We start from the raw sequence: 21262 nt of genomic DNA, 5'->3' as shown, positions 1-21262 counted from the left end.
ACTGAGGGTCCAGACAGAGATACAAAAAAATAAAATATCTTGAAATGTTAATCCCGTGTCTCAAAAGAATGACTGAGACATTAGAAGACATGTGAAAAGTTCCAAACCAATAACACATATATTTGGATATTGAAATTCCCTAAATGAATAAACAGATATTTGAGACATTTCAAATGTCTCCAACCAATCACACCGCCATATCGACTTATGTCCACAACCACACTGAAACACTTTGCCACAAATGGGTGGTTGCCACACATGGGGAAGAGATGAAAAGAGGCTGATTTTTTCAAATTATTAGGGGTATTCTAGTCAATTAAGATATGTCCACACCACCTTAAAATGCAACTGACTCCAAAGAGAAAATTCAGTTTCTTTCCTGTTTCCACTCTCTTTCTCCTTCTCCTTCTCCTTCTTCATCTTCTTCACTTTACCCTCTCTCAACTCCCAAGTCCTTACTCCTCACTTCAATTCCACCCTTAACGACAAACCCTAAAATTCAAAATCAATAACCAAAGCAAAAGGATCTGAATTCATTACTTTCTTTCCTAAATTATAAACTTATAAAAAGAGAAAAGTTCCGATCAAATTCAAATGTCGAGAAGACCAGACGATGAGTACGATTATCTATTCAAAGCTGTACTGATCGGAGACTCAGGAGTTGGTAAATCAAATATTCTCTCTAGATTTACTCGTAATGAATTCTCTTTAGAATCAAAATCAACAATTGGAGTTGAATTCGCTACTCGAACTCTTCAAGTAAGCTTATATATCTTGATCTCATCATAAATTATTTGATTTTGTTCTTATTAACTTATAGATCTGATATTCAATTGTGATTTACTATTGAGATCTGGATTAAAATTTATTGGAACAACTCAAAATTGTCACGATCTATAGCTTTGATTAGTGTAATTGAGAATGAGAATGAAGAATGATGTCGATTTTGATCACAACTTTTGATCAAAATGATAAATCCGACGGTTTAGCTGACAAAACAGTATATTCTACCTTTTTTCCTTCTTTTTTGAATGAAATTCAATTGGATCTTCAAGAATGTAATAAAGTAGGACTAGTCAAATTATGTTGATCCACTACTAACGTGGGTGACAAAAGGTATACCAATTATTTGTTTTAAACTTAGACGCCACTCTTACAGTAACATGGTATTTTTTGTGCAACGGTCTGTCTCACCACTATCCCGGCTGAATTCCGATCAGAACTTGCGACCGGTCAAGATTTAGAGAACAAAAATAAAACGCTTTTTCTCTCAAAATCCTATCCGGATACATAATTCAGCCGGGACAATGACTGGACAGAGAGACATTCTCATTTTTTATCTCCACCAACGATATTGGTCGACAGAGTCATCGATGGTAATATATCAACCAAATGGTCCTAACATCGATGGTAATATATCAACTAAATGGTCGTAAAATTATTCGCTTTATAGGTGTTTATGGAATTGTAAGTTAGAAGAGTGGCTTAAGTTGGAAAAAACAGGCCTTGGCATCTATATATTTTTGTTTGCATGGTTTATTTTGTTAGGACATGTGGGAGTGGGGAGAAATAATTGATCACATGATGACAGAGTGATATATCACATATTGGTGGCATATCTCTCTTCTTGTATTCTTTTTCTCTTATTTTATTGCCTTATATCCATGACCCTTGCTCAAATCCCTTCCCTCATTGTAGCAAAGACAAACTATATCAAAATAATTTTGTTCCCCTTTGTGAATCAGGTAGAAGGTAAGACAATAAAAGCACAGGTATGGGATACAGCAGGCCAAGAAAGATACAGAGCAATAACAAGTGCTTACTATCGAGGAGCACTCGGAGCTCTAATGGTTTTCGATGTGACTAAACCAACAACATTCGAAAACATCTCTCGGTGGTTAAAAGAACTAAGAGAACACGCTGATTCCAATATCGTCATCATGTTGATTGGAAACAAAACTGATTTAGGTCACCTTCGAGGAGTTTCAACAGAAGATGGACAGAGTTTTGCTGAGAAAGAAGGTTTGTCTTTCATTGAAACATCAGCACTTGAAGCAACAAATGTTGAAAAAGCTTTTCAAACTATTCTAGGTGAAATTTATCGAAAGATAAGTAAAAAGTCTCTCTCTAAAGAAGAACCGAAAGAAAACAATATTAAAGAAGGAAAGAATATTGTTGTTACAGGATCTGATCAGGTTAATACGAACAAATCGTGTTGTTCAACATCTTAAGAGAGGTGACGATTTATCTCATTTTGTTTTTGTGTTAATGTTGTTCAGTTCTTTCTTTTTCGAACTTTTGTTTTCGTTGATTCTTCTTTCTTCATTCGGTTTGTTTGGGGCTTGCTATTTTCATTTTTTTTATAAGAATGAGTTGTTGCTTATTTTTAAGTTGATTTCCGTACATTTTTTTCTTGTAGAATTATGAATTGATGTTAAGCAATTGAAGTTGTGCTCACTAGGCTGCTTCTCTTTTCCATTTTCCCTTTTCACATTCGTAAGCCGTGCTTCTGCTTCCATAATACATAGCCCTAACCCGGTTACTGAATCAAGAATAATAAAGCACAAAAGTTGCAACCCGAAATCGTTCAAAAGAAATCATTTTTTGAACATCAACTAGATCATGCCTATTTCGAGGACTGCAACTATGCCTCAATTCCTTTCTTGATTCTGGGAGGCGAGAACACTAGAATCCCCTGTGGTTCGAAGACCATAAATACAGTCCTGGTACAGGAAAAGGAAGAGAAAAGAGACTATCTTTACCTCCACATTGAAACCTAGTCATCCCTCTAAGGGCGACTCATAGAACATGTCAACTCTCACCTGGCCCGTAGATGTATCTGTTCTCGCTCTTCCGAGTAACCCAAATGGTCCGTACATGGTCCACTTGCTTTTCTAATGAATAAAGGAAAACAGTTGGGATCTTAGGCACTGAGCCCACAACAAATCCGTTTGGTCAGATTCACCGCAGGTACAGATACCTGAGGTCCAAATGTGGCAGGTGGCCCAACAGCTTGCCTTACCTGATGGTCCTGAACCGACACACAAGTAGGGGTGGGAATCGGTCCGGACCGGTCGGTACCGGACTCTAACTTCATCGAACCGGTCGACTCGGACATAAACTGTTGGTGACCACCTATTTACTCGGGCGGACTCGGAGGGTCACTCTCAAGAATTCTTTGTCCATTGACCGTCCAAGACCGTTTATTTTACCGGTCCAGTCGGACACCGGACGGTCTCGGTCCGGACTTTCCAATAAATTTACTTAATTCAGAACTTTATTTTTATTACCACAAACAAAATTACTTACAAACGAAGATGTTTAGCCAAGAAATCAAAAGTAAATATAAAAAAGAAAAAAACACAGCTGATCATCATTTGACAAGATATAATTAAGTCATGCACTAATGTTTGGTCTTCCAGAGGACTATATGACTATAGCCAACGATCATCATATATTAATATGTCTATAAAATTCAACGGTCAACTTCTAGACATGAGGACAGTTTAGTCGGTCAAACTATTCGGTCACTCGTACCGGTCGGTTAGCGGTCGGTTAGCGGTCGGTCCTTCGACATGGAATTTTGACCGTGACCGTCCGCCAATTCTTTCGGGCCGGTCGGACACTGACCGTTATGACCATCGGGTGTCCATGGACACTTTTTATCTCGGTCAAACGGGTCGGATAGCGGTCTTCCGGATCTTTTTCCCACCCCTACACACAAGCCTAGTGAGCCCACATACCCAACCCGGCCCAATTCTCACTCCAGATAAATAGCTTAAACTTTGCATATGAGATGTGATTCAAATGTTAACAGTAGTTTAGACTTGTAAAATGTGGGTGTATCGTATCACAAGTAGTCGAACAATCACTTGTAGCCAAGAGTTTACATAATGGCGCCAAACATGGTAAAAATGTGTATGACGAGGAAAATTTCTAAACTTGTTCATTTCAAGTTTCATTACCAAAATGGTCAAATTTCACTTTTAGCAAGTCATCATAGATCCCATACAAGAAACTGAAAAACAGTATCAAGATTTCTAAGGTTACCATAGTATAAAAGAGGTGGTAAAAGCAAGGCAAGGTTAACCACAACAGTTGCTTTTCTGCTCAATTGGTTGTCCCTTCATTTGAACAGTGTTTGTTGCTTTCTTGTCGGCGCTTGGTTGGTTTCCCATTCTGCAAGATACGAAACAAGAAAATATTAACAAAAACTAGAGTGAGAAAAATGTAATGCACACGTAAGCTCAACTGCATGCCCAAAAGAGAAAAATGCTTAGGTGGTATTTGGTTCTTTCTCGTTTTCTGAATCTCAATAGTCTGACCCAAGTGACTCCAAAATCAGCTCAAATCAGCCATTCAGATGAGTCAGACATCACGAATCAGACAAGAACAAACATTCTGAAGTCTGGCTCGAGTCGGTTCATACCTCGAGTCAGATTTCAGATCTGACTTTAAAAAAAAGTCAGAGAGGGGATCTCATCATTCACTGATCCATGAGTGGAAATCCAGGAAGGACTTGTAACATATGTGCCAAAAATCATAAATCTATTTTCCACCGGAATGATTTGTGTGGTTGAGAAATCCAAGAGCCACCAAGGAAATACATGTCATTCCTAAAGACCCAACATGCAGAAGTAAATGGCACCTAATCTAAAGCTTCGGTGAGTACGAAAGATGAAAGTTGGTGGTTTTACCTTTTCTTAATCTCGCCAGCCATGGTTAAGAAAGCTTGCTCAACGTTTATCGAGTCTTTGGCACTAGTCTCAAGAAAGGGGATCCCAAGCTCGTCAGCAAATGCCTATAGACATAGTACAGAAGAATCACGTTATTACAGAAAACATAGATATATGAAAGAATGTACCATGCAATAGCAGATTAGCTTTCTATAAAGTTTTTGTCACGAAATTGACGGGAGTAATTCCGAAAATGAAAAAATAAATTAACAAATACAGCTTGGACACCTAAAGGAATTGATGAATAAGTGGATGCAGGCACATAAGACTGAATAGGGTGTTACCTTTGCTGTCTCTGTATCCACGACCTTGTTCTCGACCAAATCGCATTTGTTACCAACAAGAAGCTTGCAAACACTATCATTTGCATATCTATCGATCTCATTCAACCACTGTTTGACATTGTTGAAACTCTCCGCCTCAGTAACATCGTAGACAATCTGCAAAATCTCAAACATCAGTACATGTCTGATAATTTAAAAAAAAACTTGAATTTGCATATTGATAATTATATGGGAGTATATAAAATACATTCTCTTCATAGCACCAAAACATTAATTTCGTCCACGTAAAAAATCTAATTCTCCGATTTCATTATGGTAAACATATTAGTCTTTTGTTCTCCTAGGTGCTTACTTGTTAAGCAATAAGCACGTAAGCAAATGAGAACCCACACGTTGTCAACATAAATGTTAGATAACTCAAAACGATTTAGGCTACAAGAGAATTAAATGGTGTTGGAAATTATAGTACGAGAATAGTTTTAAGCATCAGTGTTAGAAGATATCTACTTTTGTTACTTCCATTTTCTTAGACTAGAAACATTTTTCTATATTTTCATATTAGGAGATATTTCGGTAACTGTTTAGGAGACCTAACCAACGGTTGTCTATTCAACTTCATTATGCAATTGATTAACTTTAAGAATTTGCATCAAATGCACCCTTTACAAGGATATGAAAGAAAGAAAAAAAATCACTTGACATTATAAAAGGATTAGCCGAAAGCCTGAAAGTAGAATCTCTTACAATGATTCCATGCGCCCCTCGGTAATAACTGCTGGTTATAGTCCTGAACCGCTCCTGCCCTGCCGTATCCCACTAAAGAGAGAGAAAAAAGAAGGCACCAAAAGTTAGAAAAGTGCCCAACATTCAGTATAACAATAATTGAGCTTCATCAAGAAATGAGTACACCTAAACTTGAGATTAACAAGAATTGGTATAGAATCTAACAAAATATAGATATAAATGGAAAGCTCTAAAAATAGGTCTAGTTATAATTATAACTCACAATCTGAAGCTTGATCGTCTTCCCATCTAGTTCCACTGTTCTGATTTTCTACATATTCACAGATTTGAAGAATAACAATTACTATTAAATAATTAACAACTCAAATCGAAAAATACCAAAAAAAAATATCAAGAAACTTACGAAATCGACTCCGATCGTACTGATATAGCTATCAACATACGAATCATCCTGAAAATGAAAATGAAGTATTATTGTTAAACTAGGAGTCATCTATCATTGATAGTGTCTTTTCTACCATGGAAATTACAGTAAAACTTACAGCAAATCGGAGAAGAAGACACGATTTTCCGACAGATGAGTCTCCGATTAAGAGAAGCTTGAAAAGGTAATCGCTGTTCAAATAAATGGCGGAAAATCAGTTAAAAATTGGAAAAACTAGAGAGATAAATGAAATGAGTTTGAAATCTTACTATTCGTTGCTCATTTTTGGAAATTTGACGGAAATTGGTAGATTTGGGGGAAGTTTTTCGTCTACTTTTTAGGGTTTGAATGAGAAAGAAATAGGTCCCCCTTGTACTAGTCAAAATAAATTCAAAAGCTTCATTGACTTCTCTTTGTTTTACACGATGCCACGATTCGATTTCCACCTGTTTTTCGATTGATTTTCTGGTTCAGTCCAAACTTAGTGTTTTGCTTGTAGAAAACTCCCTCTTACTTTTGACATCCATATGTGATCCTCCTTTTGTTAACCATTGAAACACGTCGATTTTGAGCAACAAATTAAATTTCGAAATATTTCAGTCGAAATGACGGAAACTTTTCCATTTTCCATTTTCATGCTTACCTAAACTGCCATCGTAACCGAATTTAACTAAGTGTCTCTGAACAATGTCTTGTTAAGGAAATAAATTTTGAAATGTTTCGGTCATTTATTGCTAGTTCCATGTTTACCGAAATTTTCGTAGAAACCGAAACTTCATTTCTTGGTTTCGAGGATTCGATCATAAGTCGTATCTATAAATCTCATTTCCGTTCCGTTTGGAAACTTTGGTCTGTTACCAGAAAACTCTTTAATAACATCTAACATTTCTAAATTAAAATGAATCAACTACTCCTTTTTAACTTAGTGACAATCCTCTCAATGAACCACCCACTCCTCTTTTCAGTACAACTTGGATTTTCTCCCCTCACTTTGTTCCCTTGAAGATTCTATAAGAGTGAATTCGTTTTTGGATTATACCCAGTTTAGTCATACGATCACAAAGTTTTCAATGGTCTGAATTTGGGTGATAAAGTTTAGTGGGTTACATTAAACTCATAGACCCCTAGACGGAAGGACTCGCAGTTATTTTGATGTTTCATGAAATTTTATCTTACACACTTCTTGGATACATTCCAACTATTAGCTTTTTAAACTTTATTCAGAGTTTGCTCAGTACCTTAAATAATCATTTTATGTAGAAGACAGATGTAGGTCTGTATGATTATCATCTATCCATCTCTATCGCTTTCTTCGATAAACTCATAGACCATACTTAGACTGTCAGACGAATCTGTAGGATGTTCAAACTAAGGTCAAATCAGATGAACACAAAGAAGTGGCAGCTCCGTGCCTCGGATTAACATATGGGAGGCAAATACTTTCTTGCAATCAAACAACAGAGCACAAACTCTCATGTTTATGTTCTCAGTATATGTACGTGCTAGAGTTTACCAATGGAGCTATGGAGGTGTCCGTGAGCTGTGACGTGACCTTCGCCCGTGCCATGGCCATGGACTACCTTTGGGGTCTGACAATTGCACACTACAGCTTGTTAATGGGCAGTGCCAAGTGGGTCCATGGCGTGTCGGACACGCCACAACCCGTTAGGAAACACTATTCCCCGCCTTCGTTTGTTTATGTTTGAGAATATAAAATTGGGTTCGAAGAATAAAAGGCAGCTTTAAAAAGGCCTAAATCAAAAGAAAACAATCGAAAGAAGCTAAGAGTTGCAGTAAACTATTCATTCACTTGAGATGTTAACAAGCAAGACCACACGAGTAATTAAGATTTTAACAGTATTCAAGAACATTAAAAAAAGCAGAACAACGTGAAGAAAATGGCAGTTCATTCTTAGAATGGAAGTGCAAAAATCAAGACTGACCAGACTCTAAAACTTGTTATATCCTAAAATCATTAAAACTCGAACCATAAAAGTAATGACACCAAAGAGAACTCGATTACAAAAACTAAGACAGAGGAGCAAGAACCAGCATCAAGAATCGATTGAGCTTCAGTTAATGATCGAGACGAGAGTGTGAAAGATCATCCAGTGCTTTAAACGTCATTTAACGACTTCAGACTTGTAAATTTCTGAGTAAGAAATCTTCATTCAGATACTGAAAGAACACAAAATCATATAACGCTTCTAATAGAAACAATTTGTAAAGAATCTCTCAATCTCGATAAAGCCCTAATCTAAAGTTCTCGAAAGACTTCTGATTATACCTTCAATCTACGTTCGACCACGTCAATTTCCTCTGCAAACCCAGTAATCGGCAAATTAATTTTATCCAAAGCACAACGAAAACCTTTTTCCATATGATCATGATCAGGGATAGCTGTTGCGATAGGGATGTGGGGAATCCATGAATCTGGTGTATACTTTTCAGGGATAAAATGCTGATAAACTTTTACTGCATCGATAATCTTTGACTGAACAGATAACAGAGGAACTGAAGGTGTAACCCCAAGAAAGATAGAATCATCTTCATAACCTTCTTGATCCTTTGAGAATGATCCAATGGAAGAAAATGTTATTGGAAATCTACTAGTTTTGCTGGAATTGAAATCATCTTTGATTGCGAAGAGATTAAAAGGGTAGAATTCTAGTGGACCAAACTGTGAAAAGAGAGTGATGCTTGGTCGATATTCAATTTCTTCGATGAGTTTGTTGCTGATACCATCAGTTGCGAGTGTTTCACGGTATTTCTGAACCATTTTTTCAAGATCGTGATTCAAGTAAAGCACAACATCAAAGCGTGATCCCATTGTTGTCAAATCCAGAGAGCAAGAGTTAAAGAGAAGTCAAAAAAAATGAGGAGGTTTTTTCGAGAATCTTGAATGAGAAACAAGAACTTAAGTAATCTAATAGCAGAGCTTGATGGGAAGGAAAAAGAAAGAGTGAATGTTATCTTATGTTCCAGTGCCTGTTAATATATATAAGAAAGAGAGAGGGTAGAGAGAGAGAGAGAGAGAGAGAGAGAGGATCTACTTGGCAGTTATACAAATCTATTAGAAGACTTAAGATCTGTTAGAGTCTGTTATTTGACAGTTATAAGCTCAGGATGAGACAATTCAGAAGTGCAATTGGCAGTTAGAGAAATCTGTTAGAAGACAGTTAAAATTCTGTTAGCCTGTTATTTGGTGGTTATAAGCTCAGGATGAGAGAGAGAGAGAGAGAGAGAGAGATACCATCGAAGTCGAAAATTTGAAATTTCGTAATTATAAGATGTAGAACAAAGTCACAACTTAATGTTGAAAATATATCGATATTATGTACGGGGTATGAATATGTGACCACTTGTACCTCAGGATCGAGCGTGTCCAAACCGAGGCAAAAAGTCCAGCAACAGCTATTGCTCCACGTCAGAATATGTTTGAAACAAATACGATAGGATCTTTTTGTAATCCCCCATTTGAGTGCCCGTATTTGGATCTATAAGATATGGAACCTGAAAGAAAAAATGTACATTATTCTTATTTCACAGTATTATCATGGTTAAAGTTCATAAATACCCAGATTAAGCATTTAGTAGCAGATTCACATTATTCAGGTAGTACTTTGAGAAGCCATAATAGCAAACCATGTGAATTCTCAGCTGATGTGGGCCGGTTATTCAAAACCAATATTTTTGATAGGTTTTGGTTCCATAAGGCAATACATGAATGTGGTCGATAGAATTTCATCCGACTAGTGTTAATCCTGAAGTGCCTTTGGGCATTTTAGGAGGTCAGTATCAAGGAACAAACATTCGGTTTCGATGGACATTGCGGTCTGTCCGGAAATGGAAAGTATTTCGGGTAGTGTGGAAATTTTACAAATCCATGGAAATGATAGAAATACGATGAAATTGAATGTAACAAGATTATTAAACCATAATGAAGCAAAAAAATGATGTATATAACGGATTAATCGAATCTATTAGTCTGAGGGGTATCAAAAACTACACAGTTACGTCCGGGGGTAAATTGAATGACTTCTTGAAATGACATCCAAAAGATAAGATTTCTCACTGACAATGTAGTGAATAGTTAACAAACTCTGTTAGCTTGAGAAGGTATCGTCAATGACTCAGTTATATAAGGGGTGTTACTAAGATAGAATCAATTTAGGCAGTTAGGTCGGGGGGTTAAATCAATCAAATTGATTTAAAAACATAAATCAAGAGATATCTATCAGAAATCAAGAAGAGAATGAACATGAAAAAGATGAAGGAAGGAGATATGTTCTTAGTTTTACTTTCTCTTGATTTTTTGCTAGATTTTCATCATGTCCGTCAAAATTTTAATCATGTCGGTGGAAATTTCCGACAATTTCAGTCGGAATTCCCAACAATGTCGGTTGAAATTTCCCTCACGTCGACGGAAACTATGCACAGAATAGTTGTAAGTGTGATTTCATGCACCTAATCTAAATTTCCGAAATATTTCGCAAATTTCCGCCAAAATTTGTCGACATTTCATTACATGTCAGTATATAGGTGATCAAGGAGTTACCTCATTTGAACCAGATTTCTCCAATAATAACTTGGATCTGGATGACCCTTCTCCCACATTTTTGAGGATGTAAGGAAGCTCCAACTCACAGAGTGCCTCACGAACAATCCGTGCATACTGCAAGAGAAGGAAAGTGAGATACTGGTTCAGTATTAAGTAAAACTGTAGTCTTGATATAGACTAGTGCATCTAGTTGTGTTTTTGTTTACGAATCTTATTCTCAGTTCCCACAAGTGTAAGAATTGAAGTTAAAATAGCATTATTTGGCCAGTGAGAATAAAGAATACAAGCATAGATCGACAGGCAACTAAATCTGGAACAATTAGCTGATTCGGCTACAAAACATACACTGTAATTAATGAGCCACATACGACTCCTATACAGCTCTACGCGATAAAAACTCTAACTGTTTAGGCCTGAATTAATAATAATTATAGCAAATAGTGTCAACTCTTCGCTTATCGTGATGGAAGCAAGCCCCATTTTTGTTTTTGATTCTTTATTTTATTCTATACAAGAATGTTATGAGCTATTCTTCAAAAGAACAAAAAAATAGTATTACCGGGTTATTTTCATAAGAGAAAAGTTCAAACTTTTCAGGTGGTGGTTCTTGTTGAGCTCTTTTCCACAATGTCATCCCTCTGCCTGCACGAAGAAGAGTTGGCATCCATCCGGTGAAAAGTGTGCTGTATCAATGAGAGATATCGTTGCTCTTAGTTCTCAATGAAAATATTCAGATGTGAATCAGGGTAGAGTGCATAATTCAAGATCATTCAAATACAAAAACTAAATAACTAATAGTACCTTTCCAAGAGCCCAGCAGAGGGACTTCTTCCTTGACCATATTGTTGAAAAAGGTACTTCACGATATCACCTAAAGATGTCAAATAGATACGGTGATACTGGTTATTTATATTTAAGCCGATATAGTGCCAATTTAGTATGAGGCGAAAAGTACATCAGAGAAACTAAATAAAAAATGAAAAGGAGAAGTCTAGAACAGTGATGTGAGGGGGCATCGTGGAACTGATCTAAAGCCTGAGCCCGACCTTGACTGTGTCCCCACTACACATCCTCTTTGGAGTTTGGACACATCAATATGCATCAAGAAAGTAATTATATACTTCTCATTCTTTTAGCATAGACACGGTAGCATATAAAGGATGTTGACCTAAAGACCATAGAAGTAACTTTTTTAGCCAAAAGTCTAGTCATGTACGAGTTTTGGTCTATAGTCCCCTTTAAGCAAGAAATCGTTTTGGAATATGAACGAAATGAGTCAAAGTTAGCAATAAAAATATTATTTGGTCCGATGTCAATACTTCGCCCTGAAATGCCTTGAGATTTTGGAATTTGGATGCTTTCATTGTTTCATCGAGTTCAAAAGGAAGTCGGGAAGTTCGCGTTGGGACTTGTGATTGGTGATTCACTTTGTTTTTCAATTGTGAGATATTTTCAAACTTAACTGCATAATGCCTTCAGAAGCCTGTTTTCATACTTCAGCGACAACTACCTTAAGTAAATCAATTGTTTAAAAAATAGAGAACCCGAAGTATATAGAAATATAATTAGTTGAACATGATCACTTACCACTTTCATACATTGAAATACCAGTATTTGGGTCGACAATGAAAGGGAACCTGCGAAAGAGACAAAGAAGCTTATTAAACACAGAAAAATTCAAATGTAAGGCACGAACAAGAAAATTAAAATTCTAAGAACATGATGACCTCCACATATTATTAACTAGGTCAAGGGCTCGTTGTTATCCGATAACAAAAAATGAAGTAACTCTTTTTAAAAATACATTAGGAAAAAAATGATGACCCATAAATATTTTTACAGGTCAGATTGGGTAGACTAGGTAGAAGGTCACATTGATCATGAGTTCGTAAGGAGAGAGTAAAGGTCACTTTAACTGTTTGACAAGCTCAAAACGAGAAATAACACAAGAATACTACTTACTGCTCCTTACCACCGATTTGCCTGACCATTTCCCTATGTCTCAACGAACCTTTTGGGCAAGGATAAACCTGACAAACCGATCAATTTCAAGAATACGAAAATCAAGAAGAAAAAAAGAAAAATCAAAGACATGTGTCATCCAAAGTTTCAAACAAAGAAGATCAAGAACATAGATACAAAGAATAAACGGATAAACACCTAAAATCTTGAAATTTCTAATGCCATCATTCACACCTCTAGCGAAAGATCGAGCTCAGTTACAGCCTCTCGAACTCTTCTGCAAAAAGGGCATGCCTCTGTTCACAAAAAAAAACTTAGCTCATTCAACCATGTCAGTTGTTTTGGCTTTCAGAACTCAAAATACGGTTTTCAAGAATTAAAACTACAACATGTTTATGAACTTCAGATCGGGGAAAACATACGGACTTTATGAAACCATGTGCTATGGCTCGAATCCATAGTCAATCCTATTTCCGATAGGATATACTAGAGCTATTTACTCGATTCCTAGATCATCAATATGCAAACTAGAACAACTTACCGAATTCAAAAAGTTGCAAGGGCTTTGGAGGGTCTTTTCTTGGAACGTCCTGGATAGTTGAAGTTTGGGATCTTGATCCCCACGGAAATCTCGTCAATGTAGATAAGGAAGATGTTCCTACCTATTCTTGTTTGAGAAACGGAGAACCAAAGAAAGGAATTTGTAAGAAATTTGAAGCCCCTTCTACAACAAGTTTCTAAGAACGATAATACTATATCCTACAAAATGGTAAGAGAAACGGCTAGTAGAATTCTCTTTCCGCATTGTCGTTTACTGATTTTGACAAATTCTTATCATGATTGCATAGTCTAAAATGGATACAATACAGATACACATGCTTCATTTCGACAAAGGAAAAAAAATATTCCATGCGTGTTCAAAGAAAGTCGGAGACATACACCAATTAAAGCAAAATAAATACAATTTCGTTGCACAAAACTTATATAAAAAGAGGAGCTTACCTCTATAAAACTGTTACGCTCTTCAGAAGGATCTCCTCCCTATAATCATATCAACAAGCACACCGATGTTAAAAAATGCATTATTTCATCATAAATCGTGACTCTGCTACCTTCTTTTTCTTTTCTTTTGGTATTGGTCAGCATACCTTTTAAGGGAGTATGAAAACTGTAATGCCTCGAACGGGAGGGCAGAAACCAAGTCTGCGACCACTCCAAACAAGGGTTATTGGTTTTGTTCTCTACTAATTCGTAATATTTTGATTCCGGGATATATTAACAACAGCCTCTACATGATTAGAATGTAACCTATCACCCACTTTAATGGATCATTTGGAACTGAGGAACTAGTAAGCATTTCGAAATTGGAACCTGTATTATCTTCACAAAAACCCTCAAACAACCAAATCTCAAGTTTTGTTTCAGGTTGTATATACTAAACTATTAGTAAACAATAAACTATATACAAAAACAAAAATATCTCAAGATTTGAAACTTTCTAACTCAAATTTTTGAAGTTAATTCAATTTTCATTGTTATGCTTTGATCATATTTTGCTTTGGAATCTAAAAGTTTGAATAGTACAAAGTGATAGGTCTAAGAAGTAAGATCAAGACTTTCTAAACCCAAACTGAGATATATGGGATAGAATTAGTTAAGAACAAGACAATTTGAATAAACAGCAAAAAAATGCCATTAAAGAGTGAAAAAGAACTTACAGAAAATACTTTGAGAAGTGGACAGAGAAAGGACAAGAGACTAGTTGTTGAGCTGCCTCCATTTGGGGTTACTGTATTGTCCTCCTTCAAGATTTGGGTAGTAGTATTTGGGTCTGTATTTGAAGATTTTGCTTGAATTTTGGTACTTTTAGAAGAATACAAGTTCAGATAAGTGAAATTTCTGGAAGACCCAGGTAAGAATTTGGTTCTTTTACATGGAAAACTCTTGGTGAGGTAGTGAGATTGTGGCTCTGGTTGGTAATGGAGAGGTTGCAAGTATGTTAGATGCAACGACATGCTTGCTTTGCCTTGCCTTGCCTTGTGTGAGGAGGGGAATGAATGATAAGATAAATTGTCTGTCGCACACAAAATATAATCTAGAGAGAGATTTTGGAAGGTTTCAGAAATGAGTGTGTGCCGGCAGCAGGAATATGTGTGGGTACTGACTATCTGTTTTCCTGTGATACTCAAAGTCTTAGCAGAGTATGGATATTATCTCCGCTTTTACCACTCCATGTCTAAGCTCACAGGTACGGAGTTTTGTCTCGGTATACTTACTAAATTTGAGAGTACACCTATATAAAACACAGGCTCCGAGCACTCTTGTGAGCTATGTGATGTCACGTTCCCACTCCCACCCCCAACAAGGAGTCAAGGACTATGGGAGGGCGGGTCTATACTCGGTCCGGCCCTAGATCCGGTAAGTGGGTGAGTGGGTCTAAACTCTAATGGAGGCAGTACGGCGGTGTTAACCTCTTTCTCTCTTTCTCTCTGAACTAGTTTCACAACTTCTGAGCAAGGAAGGCTTGAAATTTAAAGGTCAGAGAAGACGAACTATAAGAAACAGGTCAAAAGGAAAAAATCTCAATTACTAGATAAAATGAGAGGTTCATCATCATCATCATCATCAAGGTCGGTGGCGGGATTAATGTCTGTAGTTCTCAGGCGAGTGTCAGCTGCTCCGTTTTGTACAAACAGTGGAGATCAGACTTCTCGGCTTAAGATCTTCGATCGTCATTTCAAACGTAAACAAGTTAAGCCTCCCCACCCTCTCTCTCTCTCTCTCTAGTTTTTGTTTCATCTATCAACACAATTAACGCTTCAATTTTTGTTAATCTTATACAATTCTTTTGCTATTTAACAAAAAAATTCTGTTTTTATATGTCATTAGGGTTTTGGGTTGTTTTCGTTATAACGAGTTTGTTAAAGTGAAATTGCTCCAAAATTTGTATGTTAATTACTTATGAAATTTACAAGTACCATTTCTTAAGGTTGATTCTATCAAATTTATCCATTAAATGGAATTTTTCTGGTTCAGTATAAGCTATTATTTACCCAAATCCAACCTAATTGAATTCAACCACATAGTTCATTTGCTTCCGGCAGGGTTAAGGGGATCCATATAGTTCAATTGCTTTCGTCACGAGTTAAAATGTTGCCTTATCTTTCTTATCAGCGTGACCGAGCTGCATGGTTGATGCACCCTAAAGATCCATTTGTCGATACTGTTGCTGAAAACATGTTGGATCGGTTAGAGGTAACTCAATCTTATTTTCGGTGTTTCGATTGTTCAATGGATTTGTTATAATTAAACCTAGAGGGGTTTTTGCCCAAAGCTTATATTTTTACTATATTTTTATCCATGGCAGTATTATCTATTGAGTGATATGTATAGGGCCCCGACTCAGCATTTGTCGTTTCCTTTGTTTTGTGGTGGTATACTATTTATCAGATATAATTAGAAGTTTGGAACTTAACCAGATAAAATGAGTTAGAAGAAGTTACTAAACTAGTTGATACAGGCATTATGAAGTTTTGCGCTAATTCATTCATAATTGACATAATTTGGTTCAATAAGGACACATTCATTACTTATTAGAGCTACCTTCTGAAGAAATCAGATATTCAGCAAGATGACATTTTAGAGTCAATATACATGGTATTGCTGAGGTTTCAGAAGTTATAAGTTTCCCGAAGTCGCATGTAGTTTGATATATGTGCCCATTTATCCGATTTAGCACACTAGGTATCATCTAATTGTGGGTAGTAGGAAAACAAATTATGCTGAAATCAAGAGCTCCTGCGATATGGCTGCAAGGTTTTTTTTCTCAGTGTGATTGTTTCGTTGTATATCTTTTCTTTTGCTGCCATTTTTGTCACGAAAATCTGCACAATTCCGGACCTTAGTGGATAAGTGTTCGATATTGAAGGCCATATCCATAACCTAATAATATTTTGTTCCCATATGGTATAGTCTCTACTAGTACGACTAAATGATTTACACTGAGGAGTTGGAATATCTTTGTTTAGGATATGTTAGACAGAAGGTACCAGATCTCAAAATCCTAGTTTCCTGGTCCAGGGAAGATGTCTTAAGGAAAAAAGTTCCATTTCGCTTCTTTAATTGTTCCTTGGTACATATGAAAACCAACAAATATATATGATTCAGGGGAAGTATGAGAGAAAAGGGTCCACCTTCAAACTTTACTCTGGAGTACATGAAGTCAGAAGCAAGCTTGCATTTGTCTCAGTGTTACTAGCTCCGCAGTTCAGAAGTGTTGAGACGTCTAATAAGGGACTTTCTTTTGCAGGACTGCAAAAAGACGTTTCCTACAGCATTATGTATGGGGGGATCATTGGAAGCTGTTAGGCGTTTATTACGTGGGCGTGGTGAGAGATTGTTCTCAGTTTACTTCGTTCTTACTATCTCTTAGTTTGGCTCTGTTCATCAATTTGATGTCATTTAGTTTCTGTTTGTATGAACTGTTCATGCATCTAGTTGTCGGAGAATGGTCATTCATGACTATATCCTTGTCGAGATCCCTTCTTAGCTGAAATGGTTGTGGCAGGTTGTTGCTTCGTATTAGTTGACTGTTCGAGATTCCTCTCAAATAAATCCATAACTTTGCTATTGACCTTTTATCTTTCTTCCTTTGGAAGGTATGCAAGGTTTCCTTCTCTCTTCCACGTGTCTCCTCATGTTTCTAACTAACAAATGAAGAACAAGGTTCTAATCGTCTCACTATGTTTTGCATAATCTCCTTCGATATTCGTGAAATGATACGGTTTGATGGAATTTCGACCTATGACTCTAAACTAAAAGCTATGGTGATTGTGAATGTAATCTGAGCCGCTTATATTTCACACAAGGGCCAATCATATAAGTGATAGCTTTGTCATGAATTTGTACTTTTGTCAAATTTGTTCATGGCTCACCCTCCAATATTAATTGTTATTTCTCATCACATGCTTGGAGTCAAATGTTACACTTACTGGATTATATGACTAAACTTCGTGACCACGTAAGCCAGATCAGCTAGGAGTTGGATTGGACCCATAAAGGGGTTTGAGGTGCACTCGTTATATACTCTAGTTGCCCCAGTATGGCTCTTCCTGATTGAAATTTAAGTTGCTTAGTTCGGTTAAATGATCTTTTACAGCTAAGCTTTATTTATTTTTGAACGTTTTCTTTTCTTTTGGGTAGAGAGTGGAAATACTGACAATCTTGAAAATTGGTCCTGAAACACTGATTCAGCAATAATAGCTCAAAGATGGCTATTTTGAATAATTTATATTTTAAAGTGTCATGCCAGAGGTGTCGTTTTCTTGGTTGTGCTTCTTTCTAAAGACACATCTTTAAGTTTTTATTTTAACAATAGAAAGAATATGAAGTGTATGTCTAGGTTTAGACACTACAGTCATGTCAATGTCCGTAAGATTTTTCGGGCAAAAAGATGTCCATACAATTTTTCTTCTTAGTCATGCATCCTTTTGAACCAAGGTACACGTTGTACATAAAATTTACGCCACCCTTATGAGTTGTACTTCAGAAGTTTTTTTTTGTTGCAATACTTTAGAAGTTAACACACCTCAATTCTGGTTTCAGGTGGTATTGAGAAGCTCGTCATGATGGACACATCTTATGACATGGTTAAACGATGTAAAGATGCTGAGCCAAAATTTTCTAATGAGAACATAGAAACATCTTTTGTGGTCGGCGATGAAGAGTTTTTGCCAATACAAGAAAGGTGTGCTCAAACTTTGTTTAACTAAATGAAGTAGGAATACAAGTAGATTAAGATTTGTTTCTATTCTTATTGTGTTTCTCTATAATGCATGATGTATAACCGGAATTTGTTGCAACTTTTACTTGTAAAGCTCTCTAGATCTGGTGATAAGTTGTTTGGGACTCCATTGGACAAATGATCTTCCAGGAGCGATGATACAAGTACAGATTCCCATAAACCCAAAGTTGAATTCTTTTTCTATTGTCAGCTACGAATATTTGAACACTTACAGCCAAATCTTTCATGACAGTGCAGATTGGGGTTGAAGCCCGATGGCCTATTTCTGGCATCAATTCTTGGTGGAGAGACATTAAAGTCGTTTGATCTATTCTCTGCAACGTACTTTGAATATTTAGCCTTTCCTGATGCGGGACAGTTTTCTTATTACCTTGTGATTGGGTTTGGGAATCAGGGAGTTAAGGATAGCATGCACTATCGCACATATGGAACGAGAAGGAGGCATTAGCCCACGATTATCTCCTTTGGCGCAAGTATGTACTTCCCTTTCGAGTTCGTATAGCGGTAGTAAGTAGGAACCGAGTTAGAAATTATTTCGACTTCAAGAGGAATTTGCCCAAAACTCCAGAACTGCCAAAGAAAATCCATGTCTGGCCCATAATAACACAAAAAATTGGTGTCCAGTCCAAGTAATATACAAGTACAGAAGTTGCCTCTAAAACATTTCCTGACATTCATGTTGGTTCTTCTCCTCAAAGGAACATAAAAGTCTTCTAGTTTTTCTCCAATAGCTTCAAATAATAAAGCCCAAGGTCCAACCTATGGCTTAGAGTTAGATAATATTTTCCATCTGGTTCCGACAACTTAAAGATTTGGGTTCTTTTAAAAAAGTTTTCCCTTTGAAGCTTGGTTTCTCTATACAAGTTTGAAATCGAATGACCTCTTAGTTAGGTTTCTATTTCTATGGCAATATCGTGTTCTTCCAGTTCGGAAGCCATGATGAGAAAGGTATATCTTGATCTACATATATTGAGATGTGTATGCATATACCTTCTCCATCATATAGTTAAGCTTCTTCAATTAAAGCATTTAGATCGCCGAAGCTAATACATATAAACATAAACTTCCTTATATCTCAAAATAGTTTGTGTTAAGTAGTGATTAACCTCATTATCCAATAGGTTGGATGGCTTAAAACTAGTTTTATTAGTCTTTATTCTGTTATCAACTGTTTCCAAATTTAGTTTACTTGTTTGCTTATCTTGTTAGGTGAGAGATGCTGGCAATCTTTTGACCAGGGCAGGCTTTGCACTCCCGGGTGTTGATGTCGATGAATACACTGTTAGATATGACAGCGGTGAGTGTTTTATTTCTATCAACTTTCTCATTCTAGCTCCACAGAGAAAGGGCGCGTAATAGAACAATATATATATATATATGTTTGCAATTTGTTATTTTGTCCTCTTCTCATGTGTAACATTTTCATCGTTTAGTCAATTCCGACACTAGCACACCATATGATGGTGAGTTGGTGACCATTGTAATATTGTTTGATCCACAGAACCTAATAATGTTTTTATTTGTTCAAGCCCTGGACCTGATCGAACATCTTCGTGCAATGGGTGAAACAAACGCTCTTATGCAAAGGAACAACGTGAGTCTAGTTTATCATGTTCATTATATCTCTCTGTGCATGTATAACCATGAAACTCTCTCTCCAACTTTGGAGGTTTTAATTCCGTGTTATCTCTAAAAAAACGGACGTAGATTTTAAAGAGAGAAACCGCCTTAGCAACCGCGGCTGTGTATCAATCGTTATTTGGAGCTGAGGATGGTACCGTCCCTGCAACTTTCCAGGTGAGTGGATGTTTTATTTTTCATTCACACATTAGTAAAGATCAACATGATATTTTTCCTTATTAATTTAAACTAATTAGTATTATTTATTCGAATTCACTAAATTGATATTTGGGGTTCCCCTTTTTCGCATATAATCAATCTTTGATAGAAAAAAGATAAAGAAAAACAGTTGGGTTGTCTAAGTCAAATTTGAAAACTGATTTGAGTTCTGAATCGATTCTAGCCATATTTCAAAATGTTCATTCGGGTTGATAATAGGTTTATTTGATTCATACGGGGCAAATTTAGATAATGAGGAAAAAAGACACCACCTTGGTCTATATCTAATTTGCCTTCTTCCTTTGTTTATAATCAGCATTGCCAGCTATGAACGTACTATTTGTTTGGAATGTAGGTAATATACATGACAGGGTGGAAAGAACATTCGTCGCAGCAGAAAGCGAAAAAGAGAGGCTCAGCTACTGTATCATTCACAGATATACAAAAGCAATTCGGTGGTTCTAATTAAAGATCTCTTCTCCCTCATCCTCCTGGTTGAGTTTTAATTTATCGTTTTGTTTCAAACTAAAAAGCACAATAGGCAGCTAATTCGGTTTCGCACTGTGTAATAAACTCACTCTCTATTGAGTTTTATTTGTTTAGTCCTAGTTACTTTTTGGCAATGACATGAGCTAATGGTTGAAGTGAGTTCATTGTTTAATAAACTGTTCTTTTCTTATTGTTTATTTCTTTTATAATTTCTCTTGATCTTATGAATTTGACATCGTTATTACTTCTACCTATACTTTCATCTTCTCTTTGGGAGAGTGGAGAGCCTGGAAAAATTGAAAATTATCCAAGACACCAGAAAACTTCAAGAGTCATACTAGACTAGACTAGTATTGGGCATACTAGATTTTGAAAACTTCAAGAGTTCATTTTGATTTAGAGACACCAAGATTTTGAAAA

The 21262-nt window shown here is 36.5% G+C and overlaps 5 protein-coding genes across 10 annotated transcripts; 2 read left to right on the top strand and 3 right to left on the bottom strand.

The window, feature by feature from the left end:
* The first annotated feature begins 270 nt into the window (after nt 1–270).
* Nucleotides 271–2457, top strand: LOC147532411 (ras-related protein RABA2a-like). The gene is made up of 2 exons (XM_086645218.1): nt 271–759; nt 1746–2457. Exons 1-2 carry the CDS (start codon nt 595–597, stop codon nt 2229–2231), a joined length of 651 nt encoding a protein of 216 aa, XP_086501344.1. The 5' UTR covers nt 271–594; the 3' UTR covers nt 2232–2457.
* A 1476-nt stretch (nt 2458–3933) lies between these two features.
* LOC147532410 (ras-related protein RABD1-like) lies at nt 3934–6645 on the bottom strand. The gene is made up of 8 exons (XM_086645217.1): nt 6458–6645; nt 6307–6379; nt 6168–6215; nt 6027–6074; nt 5765–5836; nt 5021–5176; nt 4698–4801; nt 3934–4179 (listed from the first exon to the last, which is right to left on the bottom strand). Exons 1-8 carry the CDS (start codon nt 6469–6471, stop codon nt 4086–4088), a joined length of 609 nt encoding a protein of 202 aa, XP_086501343.1. The 5' UTR covers nt 6472–6645; the 3' UTR covers nt 3934–4085.
* A 1331-nt stretch (nt 6646–7976) lies between these two features.
* On the bottom strand, nt 7977–9018 carry LOC147532409 (uncharacterized). The gene is made up of 2 exons (XM_086645216.1): nt 8476–9018; nt 7977–8366 (listed from the first exon to the last, which is right to left on the bottom strand). Exons 1-2 carry the CDS (start codon nt 9016–9018, stop codon nt 8325–8327), a joined length of 585 nt encoding a protein of 194 aa, XP_086501342.1. The 3' UTR covers nt 7977–8324.
* Nucleotides 7977–15057, bottom strand: LOC147532408 (Thioredoxin family protein). 3 transcript variants are annotated; one of them, XM_086645213.1, is made up of 11 exons: nt 14430–15057; nt 13714–13752; nt 13253–13373; nt 12946–13007; nt 12712–12779; nt 12337–12386; nt 11551–11620; nt 11309–11432; nt 10747–10863; nt 9557–9701; nt 7977–9353 (listed from the first exon to the last, which is right to left on the bottom strand). In XM_086645213.1, the coding sequence occupies exons 1-10, from the start codon at nt 14724–14726 to the stop codon at nt 9603–9605; spliced, it is 1047 nt and encodes a 348-aa protein (XP_086501339.1). In that variant the 5' UTR covers nt 14727–15057; the 3' UTR covers nt 7977–9353; nt 9557–9602. The 3 variants fall into 3 exon arrangements, with proteins under 3 accessions (XP_086501339.1, XP_086501337.1, XP_086501336.1); XM_086645211.1 differs by having other exon boundaries at nt 7977–8340; XM_086645210.1 differs by having other exon boundaries at nt 7977–9701.
* Nucleotides 15058–15081: 24 nt separating this feature from the next.
* On the top strand, nt 15082–21262 carry LOC147532407 (S-adenosyl-L-methionine-dependent methyltransferases superfamily protein). 4 transcript variants are annotated; one of them, XR_015227186.1, is made up of 12 exons: nt 15082–15462; nt 15886–15966; nt 17021–17099; nt 18316–18457; nt 18588–18657; nt 18747–18811; nt 18909–18987; nt 19724–19811; nt 20044–20108; nt 20222–20311; nt 20709–20941; nt 21226–21262. XR_015227186.1 is itself a non-coding variant. In XM_086645214.1 (11 exons), exons 1-11 carry the CDS (start codon nt 15310–15312, stop codon nt 20820–20822), a joined length of 1026 nt encoding a protein of 341 aa, XP_086501340.1. In that variant the 5' UTR covers nt 15120–15309; the 3' UTR covers nt 20823–21018. The 4 variants fall into 4 exon arrangements, 2 of the variants coding, with proteins under 2 accessions (XP_086501340.1, XP_086501341.1); XM_086645214.1 differs by lacking the exon at nt 21226–21262 and having other exon boundaries at nt 15120–15462; nt 20709–21018; XR_015227187.1 differs by lacking the exons at nt 18588–18657; nt 18747–18811 and having other exon boundaries at nt 15120–15462.

Source organism: Eschscholzia californica, unplaced genomic scaffold (assembly GCF_041429995.1).
Source record: "Eschscholzia californica isolate CP2 unplaced genomic scaffold, dmEscCali1.0.p SCAF_6, whole genome shotgun sequence".
NCBI classification, from domain to species: domain Eukaryota; kingdom Viridiplantae; phylum Streptophyta; class Magnoliopsida; order Ranunculales; family Papaveraceae; genus Eschscholzia; species Eschscholzia californica.
This window is presented reverse-complemented; position numbering and strand designations above follow the sequence as displayed.